Here is a 16543-nt window from a genome sequence, read left to right on the forward strand (position 1 = left end):
TGCCATTATAACGTGGACCTCACTATAGATAGATTAATAAGCACCCCCACCTAATCAGGAGAATCTATAACTTGTCAAGAATCTGAATAGTACACAAATAGACACATAAAGACAAAAATGTCTCTGTTGAAATGTCTCTGTTAAAATGTGAAATGTTATTCCCACATATCAGTGACCATGTCAATCACAGTGGAATAGTTATTTTCCTGCAGATACCCTGAAAAGTGACCATTTGTGCACTGATTGCAGGCTGCAAAGAATCACTTTTCCGCACTAGTGCGCAAAGTGAGTACTTTGCGTACTCCAGATTTGCAGCATGACAACGCAAAATAGTTAGTAGGTTATATGGAGCACCAGTGCAGCAAAATCAAAATGAAGTTGGTAACAGTGACTGCTGTGGCTGCTATAGTGAGCAGAGGTGCAACCAAGCACAACGAGCTAATTATTAAGTAGATATTATAATGGAGGACAACGACAGCACAGTGCCACCACAGCACACACCACACAGCTGCCCCCCGCCATTCAAACACACATACATTATTCAGGCAATTTTACCCATAATTGCCCACTTTTCATATTCAATGGTAACTGTAGGAAAAATTTAATGTGAAATACGTGCGCAAAGTTCGTTTGCTGCACTCAAGAAACCATTCCGCCCGAGCCGTCCTTTCTTTCGATGCAGCAAACTGTCACTTTGCGCACTAGTTGCACAAATAACTATTGTGCAACTAGTGCGCAAAGTGACAGTTTGCTGCACTGAAAGAAACGTTTACGGATTGGTTTCTTGAGTGCAGCAGAGGAACTTTGCGCACGTATTTCACATTAAGTTTTTCCTACAGTTACCATTGAATATGAAAAGTGGGTAATTATGGGTAAAATTGCCTGAAATGCATCAAATGTTTTTCTGTGTAATTTTATTATTGATAAAAACCTTAATTTATTGTCAAATTGAATAAAAATGTTGTCCTTGGTTATAATATATAATACTAATAATTAGCGCGTTGTGCTTGGTTGCACCTCTGCTCACTATAGCAGCCACAGCAGTCACTGTTACCAACTTCATTTTGATTTTGCTGCACTGTTGCTCCATATAACCTACTAAGTATTTTGCGTTGCCATGTTGCAAATCTGGAGTGCAGAAAAATTTTTCCCGCACTAGAGCGGAAAAGTGAATCTTTGCGTTCTGTAATCAGTGCAGGAATCGCCACTTTTCAAGGTAACTGTAGGAAAATATTATTTTCATGACTACTAATGAGCCTATTCTCACTTGGAATAGGCGAACCATGTATGAATTTTTTAAGATTACGTCCTAAAGACTCCAGTCATGGAGTATAAGACAAGTCATGTTATTACATAATATTCTAACACTAAGTAGTTCAACCTAGTTTAGGTTTGAAAGGAATTCTTGTACACTATAAAAAGCTCTATCAACTAAATATTTTTAATTTGTTTTTTGAAAATCTCAAATCATCATTACTTTTCAAGATTTGAGGTAGCTTGTTATAAAATTTCCTACCAATATAATCTGGTTTTTGTTCAAATAACCTACTATTGTGACCCATTATATGATAATCTGCTCTGTTTCGCGTATTATACTCATGAACATCTGAATTCTGGATCACACCACTCGTTTCCACATGCATTACAACTTCATATACATACAAAGATGGCACAGTTAATAGACCAAGCTTTTTAAATAAAGGCCTACAAGAGTCTAACCTATTCACTTTCTCTATACATCTGAGTGCCTTCTTTTGAATCTTAAACACCCTGTCCATATTTTGTTGAGATGAATTACCCCATACTAAAATAGTATACCTAATATGAGATAGTATAAGTCCATGGTAAGCAGTTAACAGTAGTTTTTTATCATTCAGCCTAGCAAGCTGCCGCAGGACAAATACCCCAGATGATATCTTATTACATATCCTCTCAATGTAAGGATGCCATGTTAATTTCCTGTCCAATAAAATTCCCAAGAATGCTACTTTCTCTTCTTGGTCTAATTCATTTTCCTCTACAAACACATTTATTTCTCTATCCTCTACTGAATTATATTTACTTTTGAATTGTAGGAATTGACATTTCTTACTATTTATTGTTAATTGCCTTTGCTTCAAGAATTGGACAATTGACTGTACTCCAGTAAAAGCATTTATTTCTAGACTATCTAATAAATAATTGTTAAAGATAAGCGATGTGTCATCAGCAAACAACAGAGCTCTGTGATCTTTTAACTCTTTTGGTAATTGGTTCACATACAACAGAAACAGTAAGGGACCCAGAATTGAGCCTTGAGGTACTCCAGCCTGGACCTCCAGTTTTTGAGATTTAATTTTTACTATTTCATTCCCATCCACCTTGGTAAGCTCAACACACTGGTTTCTACCTATGAGATATGATTCAAACCATTTTAGTTCTATACCATTCACACCTACAGTTTTTAGTATTTCCAATAATATTCTATGGTTCACACAATCAAAAGCTTTGGATAAATCAAGAAATATTGCGGCTGCCTTCTCACCTGAATCTATTATATCTATTAGTCTTTCAACAAGGGATACTATTGCAGTCTTAGTAGATTTCCCTTTCTGGAACCCATGCTGTTCATCACATATGAAATTAATTTCTTCCAGGTGCATCAATAGCCTATTTAAAACTACTCTTTCAAAAATTTTACTTACTTAATTGTCCCATTAGGAGTAATGGAAATTATATAAATATAAAATAATATTTTTAATATGTTAATATTTCCTATTTTAGTTATAATAATGTGGAATATTTCTTCTATGGTTTGTTTTGAAGCATCTAAATTTGAAAATCTACTTTGTGAAAATACTTGAGGACTGAAAATTTTGTGAATTGAACAACTACAAGACTCAACCTATTTCGGACTATGTGTAACCTTATCTAAATTTGGGAGAGGAATAGCACAAGGTTACCTTATTTCTCCTCTCCCTATCATTTTTGATGATGTACTTATTGTATAAATGGATAAATGAACGAATAAAGAATATTTCCCCTGTACGGGACATGTCCATTAATACTAGCTAATAAAACAAAACATAGAAACTAAATTTATGATTTATAGTTAATGTTGTAATCTAGGTTCATAGTGTGTAAATTTCATAACCCTTGCAATATATGTTTTTGGCTGAATTTTCCCCATAATGCAGTTCCTAATAGGAAACGCGGTTGATCCATAAATTTTGTACAACTGGTAGTGTGCAAGTTGATAAGAAGCCAACTTGCTGGTCAACAGAAAGTTAACTGAAAAATTTATCAAAGATATGGACAGACAAATGTTTGTTGCAGTCACATAAAAGACTGGCTGAGAAGGTTATCATCACGAGCTGAGGTGTCATCAGCTGCCAGTGTCACACATGTATGTATGCCACATGTGAATTTCATGTATAAATTGCGATCAATTTTGTGATTCAACTGTCTATTACTAAGAATCCAACCCTCCTCAATAATAGACAGTTATTTCAACAAAAAGAATTCCATCTAGGAATTGCAAATAAATTTGTGGTTCAAATTTGTGGAAGTAACTGTCTTTTATAAAGAATGAAATCCTTGTTAATAATAGGCAGTTATTTCCACAGAAATGTATTACAATCAATCTTGCAATTTAACTTTGTGGAAATAGGTTTATTATTAAAAAGTATGCAATCCTTCTTGAAAATGGACAGTTATTTCAAGAGAAGTATAGAACTAGAATAGCCTTCTCTCTGTACTGACCTGCTCAACTCCTGGAAGGCATATCCATCAGTCCAGTTCTCCTGAAAGGTGGCACCCACTCTCTGTGTCACAAACTGACCCAACCTACAAACAATAACAATTCAACATTAAATTCATTATACAACACAATACACAACATTAGACAATTACAACAACTGCCTAAAATAAAATTATCCCCATATTAACACATCTAGTAAAAGGATAAAACTATAAATTATTTTAGACAAAACATCATGAACCATAATATTAGACAATTACAACAACTGCCTAAAATAATATTATCTCTATAATATAGGGATTCACATCTGCTACAGGAGTATGACTATTAATTATTTAGACAAAACATCATGAACCATAATTGACCGAGCGAAGTGAGGTCTGAGATTTAAGTCGACAGTTTGGCATTTCTCCTAACGTTTATGTTTTTATGTTGCGCATTTTCGGCGAAACGCGGTAATAGATTTCCATGAAATTTGACAGGTATGTTCCTTTTTTAATTGCGCGTCGACGTATATACATGGTTTTTGGAAATTTTGCATTTCAAGGATAATATAAAAGGAAAAAGAAGCCTCCTTCATACGCCAATATTGGAGTAAAAATCAGACTATAGAATTATTCATAATAAATCAGCTGACAAGTGATTACACAGATGTGTGGAGAAGCCAGTCTATTGCTGTATTTCCATAAGGTCTATAGTTTCAATCAGGTACTTGTGGATGAGAATACTGCGTCACGTCTACTGTTCACAGAACTACAAGTATTAGACAATTATAACAACTGCCTAAAATAATATTATCTCTATAATATAAGGATTCACATCTGCTTCAAGAGTATAACTATTAATTATTTAGACAAAACATCAGGAACCATAATATGCTATTTAAAGCAAGAGATTTGAAGATGGTGGAGGAGAAGCAGAAGAAAAAGAATATGAAGAGATGGTAGAGCTAGAATGCAAAAAGAAACAGGAGAAGCATAACTGAAAGAGTGTAAGAGGTAAAGAGGAGGAGGATGAGGAAGAGGAAACGGAGGAGGAGGATAGTAAGTTTATGAAGACAAAAAAAAAAAGAATAACAGGATGATAAAGAAACAGATGAGAAGAAACAAATGAAAAAATAAGGGAAAACGTTTAGTGGGATAACAAACTAAAATAGAAGCTAGAAGGTTAGATGAACTCAAAAAGAAGATTGAGAGGAGGATAAGAAAGAGAAAGAAGATTGTGAGGTGGATAGAAAGGAAGAGAAGAGATGAATCAGGGGGAGGAAAAGCAGAGATAGATTACAGGTAATGATTACAGGAGGAGGAGGAAGAGGAGGAGACGAAGAAGAAGAAGAAGAAGAAGAAGAAGAAGAAGAAGAAGAAGAAGAAGAAGAGAAGAAGAAGACGTGTGAGTCTCACTTACCTAAGCCTGTTCTGCATGCATCGTTGTCTGGCCTCTTTCTTCTCGATGTTCGACTTCTCGATGAGCAGCTTCTTGACGACATCGATGCATTTGCTGATGTCTCGCTTTGACTGCTCCAGCGCCTTCTGCTGGCTACTCAGCTGGTGCCTCAGTTCTTCCGTTGTCTGCCACAACAAAACACAAAGTTCACAAATTAACATTGAAAATCCAACAAGTCGCAATAGTTATTTGTGCAACTAGTGCGCAAAGTGTCAGTTTGCTGCACCGAAAGAAGGCGAGGGCGGAATGGTTTCTTGAGTGCAGCAGAGGAACTTTGCGCACGTATTTCACATTAAGTTTTTCCTACAGTTACCATTGAATATGAAAAGTGGGTAATTATGGGTAAAATTGCCTGAAATCCATCAAATGTTTTTCTGTGTAATTTTATTATTGATAAAAACCTTAATCCTAAAATCCTAAAGTCCTCGTTGTCCTTGGTTATAATATATAATGAATAATAATTAGCGCGTTGTGCTTGGTTGCACCTCTGCTCACTATAGCAGCCACAGCAGTCACTGTTACCAACTTCATTTTGATTTTGCTGCACTGTTGCTCCATATAACCTACTAAGTATTTTGCGTTGCCATGTTGCAAATCTGGAGTGCAGAAAAATTTTTCCCGCACTAGAGCGGAAAAGTGATTCTTTGCAGCCTGCAATCAGTGCAGCAATGGCCACTTTTCAACGTAACTGTAGGAAAATTATAAACTACTCGACATTGAAAATCTACAAAATGTAGTAGTACATCTATATAAACAGAGAAGACTGACAATGGGACTACTGGCTGCTCAGCTGGTGTATCAGTTCTTCCGTTGTCTGTCCACAACACATAAATCACAAATTAATAATTATTATTAAACGAAAATCCAAATTAAATGCTGTAATTTTCCAAATTTCGAATTCCCATCTAGCTGTTCACCCTGTTGTCAATATTTGCAGTAGCAGAAGTCTTCGAGGTCAATTACAGCATTTAATTTGGATTTTCGTTTAATAATAATTATTAATTCATTAGCATTTGAATAATTGCAATATCTCAGTAATTTCCATCCGTAGACTGGCTGGCCGCTATGACTTCATATAAAATGAGCGCTGCTATCCAGAGTAGTGTAAGGTGTAAGTCAGTTTGGTGTAAGGTGTAAGTCAGTTTGGTGTAAGGGTAAGCATTACTGACCGGCAATAAGGAGGTACTGGGTTCGATTCCCCGGGCTGATAAATAATTTTTGAATAGTAGCGCTCATCGAATTTCCATCTAGCTGTCTACCCTGTTGTCAATATTTACAGTAGCAGATGTCTTCGGAGTGAATTACAGCATTTAATTAGGATTTTCGTTTAATAATTTATTTATTCATTTATTTGCAATACAAATGACACTAATGTAATAACATTGGTAGATGAAATAATAAGGTAGTCCTTGTGCTATTTTTCTTCCAAATTTGTAGGTGACACAGTCCAAGATGAGGTTAGAATTTCACGTGTACAATTTTCACAAAATTCTAGTCAAAAATAAACATGAAAATATGAAATAATAATTATTAATTTATTTGCATTCGAATAATTGCAATATCTCAGTAATTTCCATCACAAATTAACATTGGAAATGGAAGAATTTCGACAAATTTTGTACAAATTAACAAATGGGATCTCAGCTGGTGCCTCAGTTCTTCAGTTGTCTGTCCACAAGACATTTCACAAGTAAACATTAAAAGTACCAGAATATTTACACAAAAATCAGGAGAGAAACTGTTTTGATCAGTTTATGTTGTAGAATCTAACCTAACCTAACTCAATCAAGTGAATTAATTGTGTAGAGCTCAATCAATAAACATGAATATAAATATAAAAATTTGGTATAGGCCGTGAGTTATAATATGAACCTCAACCCCTTAATCGGTGAAAGAGTGGCTGGTATGGTAGGGATGTAGGGGAGGCAATGTCTCTCTCACACTCTTCCTCTCTATATTATGTAAATTCATCTATAATGTTGCTGTATTGTAAGCTATTGTATATAAGTGTATAAGCCAGTATATATTGTAATCTACATAAATAAAGTACTCAATCAATCAATCAATTCCTCCCTTCCTCAAATTATTTTGTTATCTCTCAAATTTTCTTCTTCTTTACCAACGTCTTTCCATGGTTTTTCACGTCTATTATGAACTGTATTTTGCAAATTCATGTTTTTTTTTTTGTAAAAATGAGGTCATATTTTTTATAATATCCCCAATCCGAAAAAGATATCGCGTGAAAAAGTATGGATGTACTCAAACAAAGTGCCGTTCGCACAACATCAATCAATCAATCAATCTCTCATTCTGCATTCATTCATAGGGCCGGTGTTGGAAATGAGGATGTTAGACTATGATTTCAACAAAAATGGCTGAAATTAAGGCCAAGTCAATCTGCAATCTACAATATACAATCTGCATAGTCTCTTTTCTGTTCAGGGATTCTTGTAATTAATTATTAAACTTGAATTTTAACAGTGAAAAAGTGATTATATTACAACAGAGTAATTAATTATGATTATTATTATTTTGTAATGTGATACAGTGTCATTATCTGTCATGTAATATAAATAGAAATGGAAATCTCAGTACACTTTTTTGAATTATTTTATCACAGCATGTTTCAACATTCATTCCATTTTTTTAATCTACATAGATACACAAACTTTAGATATCTAAGATATGAAATCTAGATTCATATATAGAAACCTATGGGATCAAATATTTCTCTCTTTGTTGCCTGGACCTAGCTTCAAAAATGTTATATCATCGAGACATTTCAGAGGTGAATTCACTATTATTTCTTAAATATCCATGTTATCAGAATGGCACAATGAGCCCGTTCTGGGTACATAGAATGTGGCAAATTGTCTGATTCACAATTTACCAACTAAAAAGTTCCACGTCCCATGGGAAGAATTTTGACAGATTCCGTACCAGAAACCAGTTCTAGTTCCAAGTTCCTGCCCCACACTCGAAGCCTGGTAAATTGTTCCAACTATCCAAGCTCTCATTGGTCGATTGAATTGTAGTCTGCTTGCTTCTCTGCGCATGCGCTGATAGCTTGTTTGTTTACCATAGCATAACTATAGAATACATAACCATCAAAATGATGTTTGATAACCATTCGTTAAATGAATTTTTCTCTATAAAGAATTTGAGAGTAATGGAATAAAATAAACGCACACTTTTCTAGATGGTAAGTTTGTAAAACAGCCTTTCTTCATTCACACAGCTATAGTAAGGTCCACGATATAATGACAGTATTTGATCAACTTTGGTTTTGCTATGCTTGTCTATCATTCGACATAGCCGGTGGTACTATCCTTTTCTAGGTCCACAACGATGCCAATTATGTTTTTGACAGTGTAGAAATATAATTAATTAATGCAGACAATCTGCATCGCTATTCTTCTATCTTTATCCACTGCCATTATAACGTGGACCTCACTATAGTAAATGACACATTTTGGTGTAAATCAACTTTATAAGTGCGTGCCAAAAGCTTGAACCAACGATTTTGAAATAGCATTCCATGGGGACATTTTGCACTAGTCACGTGATGGAACAATTTACAATTGGAACTGGAACAATTTACTGTACACAGAACATACACAATAACTGTCATCAAATCACATTGATGGCTCAAATGATATATTTGGACCTTCCGGTGACAGACTCTCCACCAACAAGCAATAAAAATTCAATTTGTAAGACTCTAGACCCAACTCACCCTGCTCAGTTCATCAATGCGATTATTCCTCAACTCAAGACCTGAGGTGGCCTGCGTCTCCAGCTCAGCAATCCGCTGACACGTGAACTCAGTCTGTGAGTGCTTGGTGACCAGCGGCATATGCCTAGGCGGCTGCATTAGCTGGTGATGGTGGTGGGAGTAGTCTCCGCCAACAGTGGGCGTGACCACACCCGAAGTGGGCGTGACATCCCGGCTGGCCACGCCTCCTCCTACCGAGGCTCCGCCCGGTGGTGGGTAGGGAGAGGGGTATTGGGGCGGACCAACAGGGCCGCCTGGTGATGGTGATTTGGCACCTAGAGAAAAAAATAAGTAATTGAGGTTAAAAACAATACACAGAGTGTTGGAAAGAGAACTCCCTATAGTGAGGTCCATGTTATAATGACAGTATGTGATCAACTTTGGTTTTGCTATCCTTGTCTATCATTTGACAAAGCCGGTGGTACTATCGTTTTCTAGGTCCACAACGATGACAATTATGTTTTTGTCAGTGTAAAAATATAATTAATTAATGCAGCGAATCGGAATCGGCATCGCTATTCCTCTATCTTTATCCACTGCCATTATAAGGTGGACCACACTATAGTTTTTTAATTCATAATTAATTAATGCAGCGAATCGGCATCGCTATTCCTCTATCTTTATCCACTGCCATTATAAGGTGGACCACACTATAGTTGTGATGAGTCATAGAATCTGTAAAAAGTGATATACACTATTCTAGTTTGTGATGTTTGATTCAGCAACTGTCCAAGTTTTGCCCCTCTGCAGTTGGCAATCCTGCTTGATCTTAAGACGGTGTCAGGGAACAGTTCCTTCTGTTGACACTAGACAGACACTCGCTCTCCAGGAAGGTGGATAGGGAGAGCTTGCCCAATTGCTTGGCCACCACAAAGCCCAAACAAAATTCCTATGGACTTTTTCTTTTGGGGAAACATAAAAAATGTTGTGTATAGTAGAAAAATGAGAGACATAAACCATTTACGGGGAAGAATCGTGATGGCAGTTGGGACAGTTACACCTGATATGTTGGTGAATACATGGCGAGAACTTGAATATCGCCTCGACATGTGCAGGACAACAAATGGATCCCATGTTGAAGTGGACTGATGTTGAACAAAACTTGAAGGTTCTCTCTTTCATTATATGTACTTGTTGATGTAGTTTTTCATTAATTACCTCAATAAATTTATACGTAAAGCTAGGGAGTTCTTTTTCAAACACCCTTTGCAGCCTGGAAGAAACAAATTGAGGAGTATAAAGAAATTAAATCATGAGTATGAGCTTCTAGAAAAGATACAAAAAATTGAAAATAACTTCATTTTGAGCAATACAATCTCATGGATTCAAGATTGAACTATACTGAGACTAATTAATATGCAAACAATGTATCTAATTATATTGAGAATTATTATTATTTGATTCTTGCTTACTATAGACTATCAAGTATATTTTCTTTTAATTCTAATTTAGTTTTATGATTTTAAGTTTTTGAGTTTTCCTTTTTTCCAATTTCCAGTAACCCTATACCCTATTAATCATCCTTAGACCATTTAATAGCTCATACTCCTTGTTAAACTCCCAGTTTCATGGAAAAAATTGTTCTCCTTAGTTTATTGTTGAAGTTGGCATATCATTCTATTTATATATTTTATTATTTGTAGGCACTTGCTGTAAAGCATTTTACTGAATTATATGATTGATTGATTGAAACACTAATTAGTTGGAGTTAACACTCCAATTAGTTACAATTATTTAGTTAGCTACTAAGGCTGGCCACTAATGGTAGGACATGCATTTACATGCGTGCACACACACATTTTACATCGTGCATGTTTTGTCATCAGTGAGAGGCTTCTAATATAAAATAAACAAAGAATAACAATGAATAAACCACTGGAAAATCACAAATTATACTGACAGAAAAGTAATTCAACCTCAAATAGAGCAGCAAGGAAAATATAAACAACTAGAAATTGGAGATACAAGAAACTAACCTAAAAAAGTTTAGTTTGAAGCCTCTGACTGTGATCACAACAGTTGTGATGACACAACAATGTATGTTGGCTTTGTTTCATGCATGATCTACGGTTAGTGACCAGCCTAACAGTTGAAGCTGAAGGACTGTGTTTTACATTAAAAATATAAAATCTGCACATAGTAGATTCTAAAATTGCTTAAAGTTATTAATAACTTTAGTTAGTTATAAATAACTAAATAAATAACGATAGTTATAAATAACTTTCAACTTAACTAGTTATTTGTAGCAATATTATAATATAGAAGCAATAATATATATTAATATAGTAGCAATAATTGAGAATAATATTGCTTCTAAAAGGACTCAGGACTTTTAATTTGTAAATTTCTATCTAAATTTGGTAAATGAACCGTTTTGGGCTTAACGTCTGTTGTTCCTTTTCCCAATCATTCATACTTGAGAATTATATTGTATAAAACACTTATTGACATGGACTGCTTTTGAATTGATAAAACAAAATAAATCTTGTAGCACCCTTTATTCTTTAAAAAACTTTAAAATATTTGAACCTGAAGATGGTGTAAACCGAAACTAGTTGTTCAACTATTTCAAAGTTTTTTTAAAGAATAAAGGGTGCTATAAGATTTATTTTGTTTTATTTATTATAAATTGTATCTATCAATGTATTAATAAATGAATAATAAATTGAACACCCAAAACCATTTGATGAGATTTAGGTTAATCGGGTCAAAAATTTTCATACTAGAAATATTAATTGAACAGAAATTGGAGTGAGATTTGAAAAAGACAAATAATTATAGTAAATAATCTGAGCCAAAAATTACATGAACATACTCAACATCCTGTCTTAAAACCAGTTTTAAGTAATTATATATAAATATTAGTAAATAATCTGAGCCAAAAATTACATGAAACATACTCAACATCCTGACTTAAAACCAGTTTTAAGTAATTATATATAAATATTAGTAAATAATCTGAGCCAAAAATTACATGAAACATACTCACATCCTGACTTAAAACCAGTTTTAAGTAATTATATATAAATATTAGTAAATAATCTGAGCCAAAAATTACATGAAACATACTCAACATCCTGTCTTAAAACCAGTTTTAAGTAATTATATATAAATATTAGTAATAATCTGAGCCAAAAATTACATGAAACATACTCAACATCCTGTCTTAAAACCAGTTTTAAGTAATTATATATAAATATTAGTAAATAATCTGAGCCAAAAATTACATGAAACATACTCAACATCCTGTCTTAAAACCAGTTTTAAGTAATTATATATAAATATTAGTAAATAATCTGAGCCAAAAATTACATGAAACATACTCAACATCCTGTCTTAAAACCAGTTTCAAATGACAAAACAACCACTAAAAATTTGATACTTGAGTTAGCACTGACAGTAATACAATTATTGCAGACTTCCAAATCGAATCTAATACAAAGCTATCATTGTGAACGAGAACATGATTGAGACAAGACGTTGAAAATTATAATTGATAACAGTCGACCATGAATCGTCTATCTCGACGATAAGATAGGATTTCGAATTAAAGAAATAGCTCGAATAAGACAGACATCCGGTTGGCCGAATGTACTGCAGACTATAAAGTTGAAATACTCTGTACAAATCCAAGTAGTTTGACTTGACTGCGTCTAATAAAGAGTATTTTAATTTTAAAATTAGAAGCCGAGATGCATATGTCATCTTTTCATTATGTTTTGATATTAAATTAGCAAAATTCTAGATATAATTTCACTCAATTTTACTCATTCCAACAGCAGCTAGAAAGGCTTTCATTAAAATTTTGTGAAATATCTTACACAAATTCAAAACTGATTTTATTTATTTATTTATTTATAAGGTTAGCAAAAAATACAAGAATCGGAAAAGAAAAAACAGGTTATTGCCTAAAACTTCTTCAATTTCCTAATTTAGTTTTAAATTGTCCAAATATTATAGGTTATGTCCATTCGAATTTCTACACTAAATCACAATCTAAAATATAAATTAGAATAAAACAAACAATTTTAAATTTGGATGGATTAATAATAAAAGTTTCTTAAAAACATGAAACAAACTATAAATTCACAAAATAAAGAATAAAAACACTTAAATTTTGAGCTCGAAAATATCACATTCACCATGTAATATTATGTACCATAATCGAATATGTTTTCCAGTTACTATGACCACAGCTCAATGAATGTTAATGAAGCTTCAATCATTAAAAAATGAATGTCAATGAAGCTATTATTAAACTAAAACCCCAATTAAATGCTGTAAATCACCCCAAACACTTCTGCTACTGCAAATATTGACAACAGCTATCCTATTATATTAAGCGAGCAATTTCTGTATATCTGTTTATATTTTTATATCTGGTTATTCATGTTCAACGGATCTCGAAAACGGCTCTAACGATTTTCACGAAATTTGGAACATAGTAGGTTCATGATATAAAAATTCGATTGCACTAGGTCTCATCCTTGAGAAAACTCGCTGAACGACATTAAAAGGACAATTCATCCTTGGCTGAAACAGCTGTGGATAGTAAAAAAGTGAGTGAGCGAGTGAGTATGTGAAAAATCAATATATCGCATACCCGAAATTCATAAGATGACATATAGCCAGCTGTGAAATATAAACACGATCATTTTAGAGAATTGTGTTCTGTTTATCAATAAATAAAAATAACGAGCGTAGCTCGGTACCCCAATATTTATTATTATGACAACAACTCCACAACTCATTGGTTTTACTATATTAACTTTTGGGGTTTTAAAATGAGTATTTATCAATTTTTCTGATATTTCTCACTAGCAGGTAACCCGTGCTCCGCAAGGGTTTAATTTTAAACTTGACAACTGAAAACTTGACCTACTGAAATCTGGGAGAATTCAAAATAGGACTATTAGCCCAGTCAATGAAGGTCCAAAAAAGCAGTTTCGATCCGAAAATTAAATTAAAGCTGAATTTCCCACCATCGATAGAACCCTCCCAGAGGGTCATTCTCCCAAAAGTCCCAAGAAATCCCCTTGGAGCTTTCCGCCCCAGCCCCCTAAAACATGCAGGTAACCACGGGAAATCAATTATCTCTGTAACCATTAATCAAAAAGAGTTCTATTATATGCAATTCGATTCATCACATTATGGACAACAATATTAGTTCCATTCATTTTTTCAATAAAATAAACAGTTTTCTTGATAAAATAATATATATGTAAAAATTTAGGGGGTTTGTGATTTGATTTTTTGTTTTCTTCGATTAACTTCGAAGCAAGTAGTTTAAAAAAAAATGAGCCAAATAATTAATGTAGCCACTCTCATTGCAATTCCATTGATGTATATTGTTATGTATTTGCGATTCGATTTGACGCCGTGGAAGGGGAAATGCGGCCCAATATGCACTCCCCCTAATTATTTCATCCAAGAATTGGGTAAATTACTCACAAATCATCGATAAGTGTTTCAAAGTAGTTTTCTGAGTAATAAGACAGCTTCTTGGTGGAAGGGTAGACGCGGAACGGCGCAGCTGACTCTTCGCCATAGTAAACAGTAAACGGGAAAGCTCCAAGGGGATTTCTTGGGACTTTTGGGAGAATGAACCTCTGGGAGGGTTCTATCGATGGTGGGAAATTCAGCTTTTATTTAATTTTCGGATCGAAAAGACCTTTATTGACTGGGCTATATAACCATCCTCGGTTGATTGAGAATCTATATTAATTAATGAACAAAATTAATTGTTTCAAGTGTTTGTATTTTGTTTCAATGTGGGAATTAGTGGAGAATTGGAGGGTCGCACATTTATTTTACGAAATTGGGATGAAAAGAAGTTTTGGATTGTAGTCTGTTTCTTTGTCCTTGAGTTGATTGTAAATGATAAATAAATCTTCTATATAAATAAAAATCGATCCACAAATTTTAACATTCAATAACTTTTTTATGTGTGCACCGAATTCGATGATTTTTTCAGTTGTGTTCGTTATGTTCAGGACCAGGTTTATAGCATATCAAATTTATAATCCGAATTCAGGACTCTTTTCTACGGTCCTTCAAAGTTTACATGTAATCCTTATGGGAGAAGATTTTTGTGAGCTGGCCACACACAGAAATTAAAATCAGCTGTTATAATCAATGCGTCATACAACAGCCGTCGGTAGATAGTAGACATGAGTGTGCTGCTCCATAACAGCCCATGTATTTTATTCTAAACGCCCCAACTAAAAACAAAATGACTGTTCTGTGTGTAACCATCCAGCAGTGCGACGTCAGGTTAAAGACTTAAATGCTCTAAACACATTGCTTTGTTTCGAGTAATTGTGCCGTCTTTGGTGTTCAGAATTAATTGATTTTTAGTAAATTAATTATTTTTCAGTTGGAAAATCATCTATATAAATAAAATGCAACATCGAGCCGCCTCAGGTGTGCATCCAGCTAAAGTTTGTCATAAGATGCATCAACTATTTGGCGGTACGAAGTTCGCCAGGCCAGGTAGTAAATTAAATAATAAATATACCCAAAATGTCAAGTTGAGTAGTTGAGACGTGATGATGCGTCATTCGTGAATTTCCTATCCCCTACCTGTATAACCCAGGTCTTCCTTTATTATAGTATAGATAATGAAAAATAATATTTTGCAAGTTATTCTCACCACCAATATTCCTCAACGGACTGCTGCCAGGGTGTTTGACAAAATAATCGTTGATCTTTTTAGTATCAGCGGCAGCCAACAACCTCTGCTGAGCCATTCCTCCTCCTCCACCTCCACCTCCTCCGCCCTGTCCTCCTCCCACACCCTTTATCAGTCCTCCTCCTCCTCCCACCCCTTTTATCAGTCCTCCTCCTCCTCCGTCATCCGTTGCCTTTCTCTTTCGTTTCCGTCCGCCTCCACTTTCGCGAAGAGGGAGAGGCGGATGAGGGTGGGGGAGGTGTTTTTCGGGCGTACCACCCGTGCAGTCTTGTTCCTTGTCGCTGGAACCTGCAAAGAAAAGAGGAAAGAGAATTAGAAAGAGAAGAAGGAGAAGAAAAAATAGTTATTTGTATATCTAGAGTGAAAGGTGCTGTTTTTTCTCCCCGAGGGAAAAGTTTGAAGCCCGAGGCGAAGCCGAGGGCAACAATTTTCCTGAGTGAGAAAAAACATTTTTCACTCATGATACACATTTTTCCTCTACCTACATTTTTATAAAACTTCAAATAAAATAATTTTTAAAAACGTACGTGACCAAACAATGAGTTACAACATAATCTAAAAAGTAAACAGAAACAGCTGGCTTGTAATCACAGTTCTCCGCCGACAGCGCTATCTGTCGGCAAAAGTTGTAACAACAATGGCCGCCACAACTACAGCTATGATGAAGTTCCCGTTTCAAATTTGATTAGTTTATGGAATAAACAAATTTTTTTAGTATAGTGAAATGAAATTTGTAATAATTTTAGCATACAAACATATATTTCATATGTTGATCAAATCTGGTTGAGGTATTGAATTTAGTTGGCTCAATGACTGACTACTCTATATGCTTCCTCATCTGAGCTTAGACCTTCTTACCTATTACAATGTAAGTTTTTAAAATAGAGATGCTTCC

At 34.5% G+C, this 16543-nt stretch overlaps 1 protein-coding gene across 1 annotated transcript in view; it reads right to left on the bottom strand.

The window, feature by feature from the left end:
• The window catches only part of LOC111060123 (serine/threonine-protein kinase tousled-like 2), a 132671-nt gene that overhangs the window by 25218 nt on the left and 90910 nt on the right, over positions 1–16543 (bottom strand). Inside the window, exons 5-9 of the mRNA XM_039441090.1 lie at positions 15610–15936; positions 8919–9232; positions 5144–5307; positions 3738–3825; positions 3249–3251 (exon numbers count right to left, since the gene is read on the bottom strand). Of these exons, the coding sequence (XP_039297024.1) occupies positions 3249–3251; positions 3738–3825; positions 5144–5307; positions 8919–9232; positions 15610–15936 (896 nt within the window). The remainder of the gene's footprint in view (positions 1–3248; positions 3252–3737; positions 3826–5143; positions 5308–8918; positions 9233–15609; positions 15937–16543) is intronic.

This window comes from Nilaparvata lugens, chromosome 14 (genome assembly GCF_014356525.2).
Source record: "Nilaparvata lugens isolate BPH chromosome 14, ASM1435652v1, whole genome shotgun sequence".
Lineage (NCBI taxonomy): Eukaryota > Metazoa > Arthropoda > Insecta > Hemiptera > Delphacidae > Nilaparvata > Nilaparvata lugens.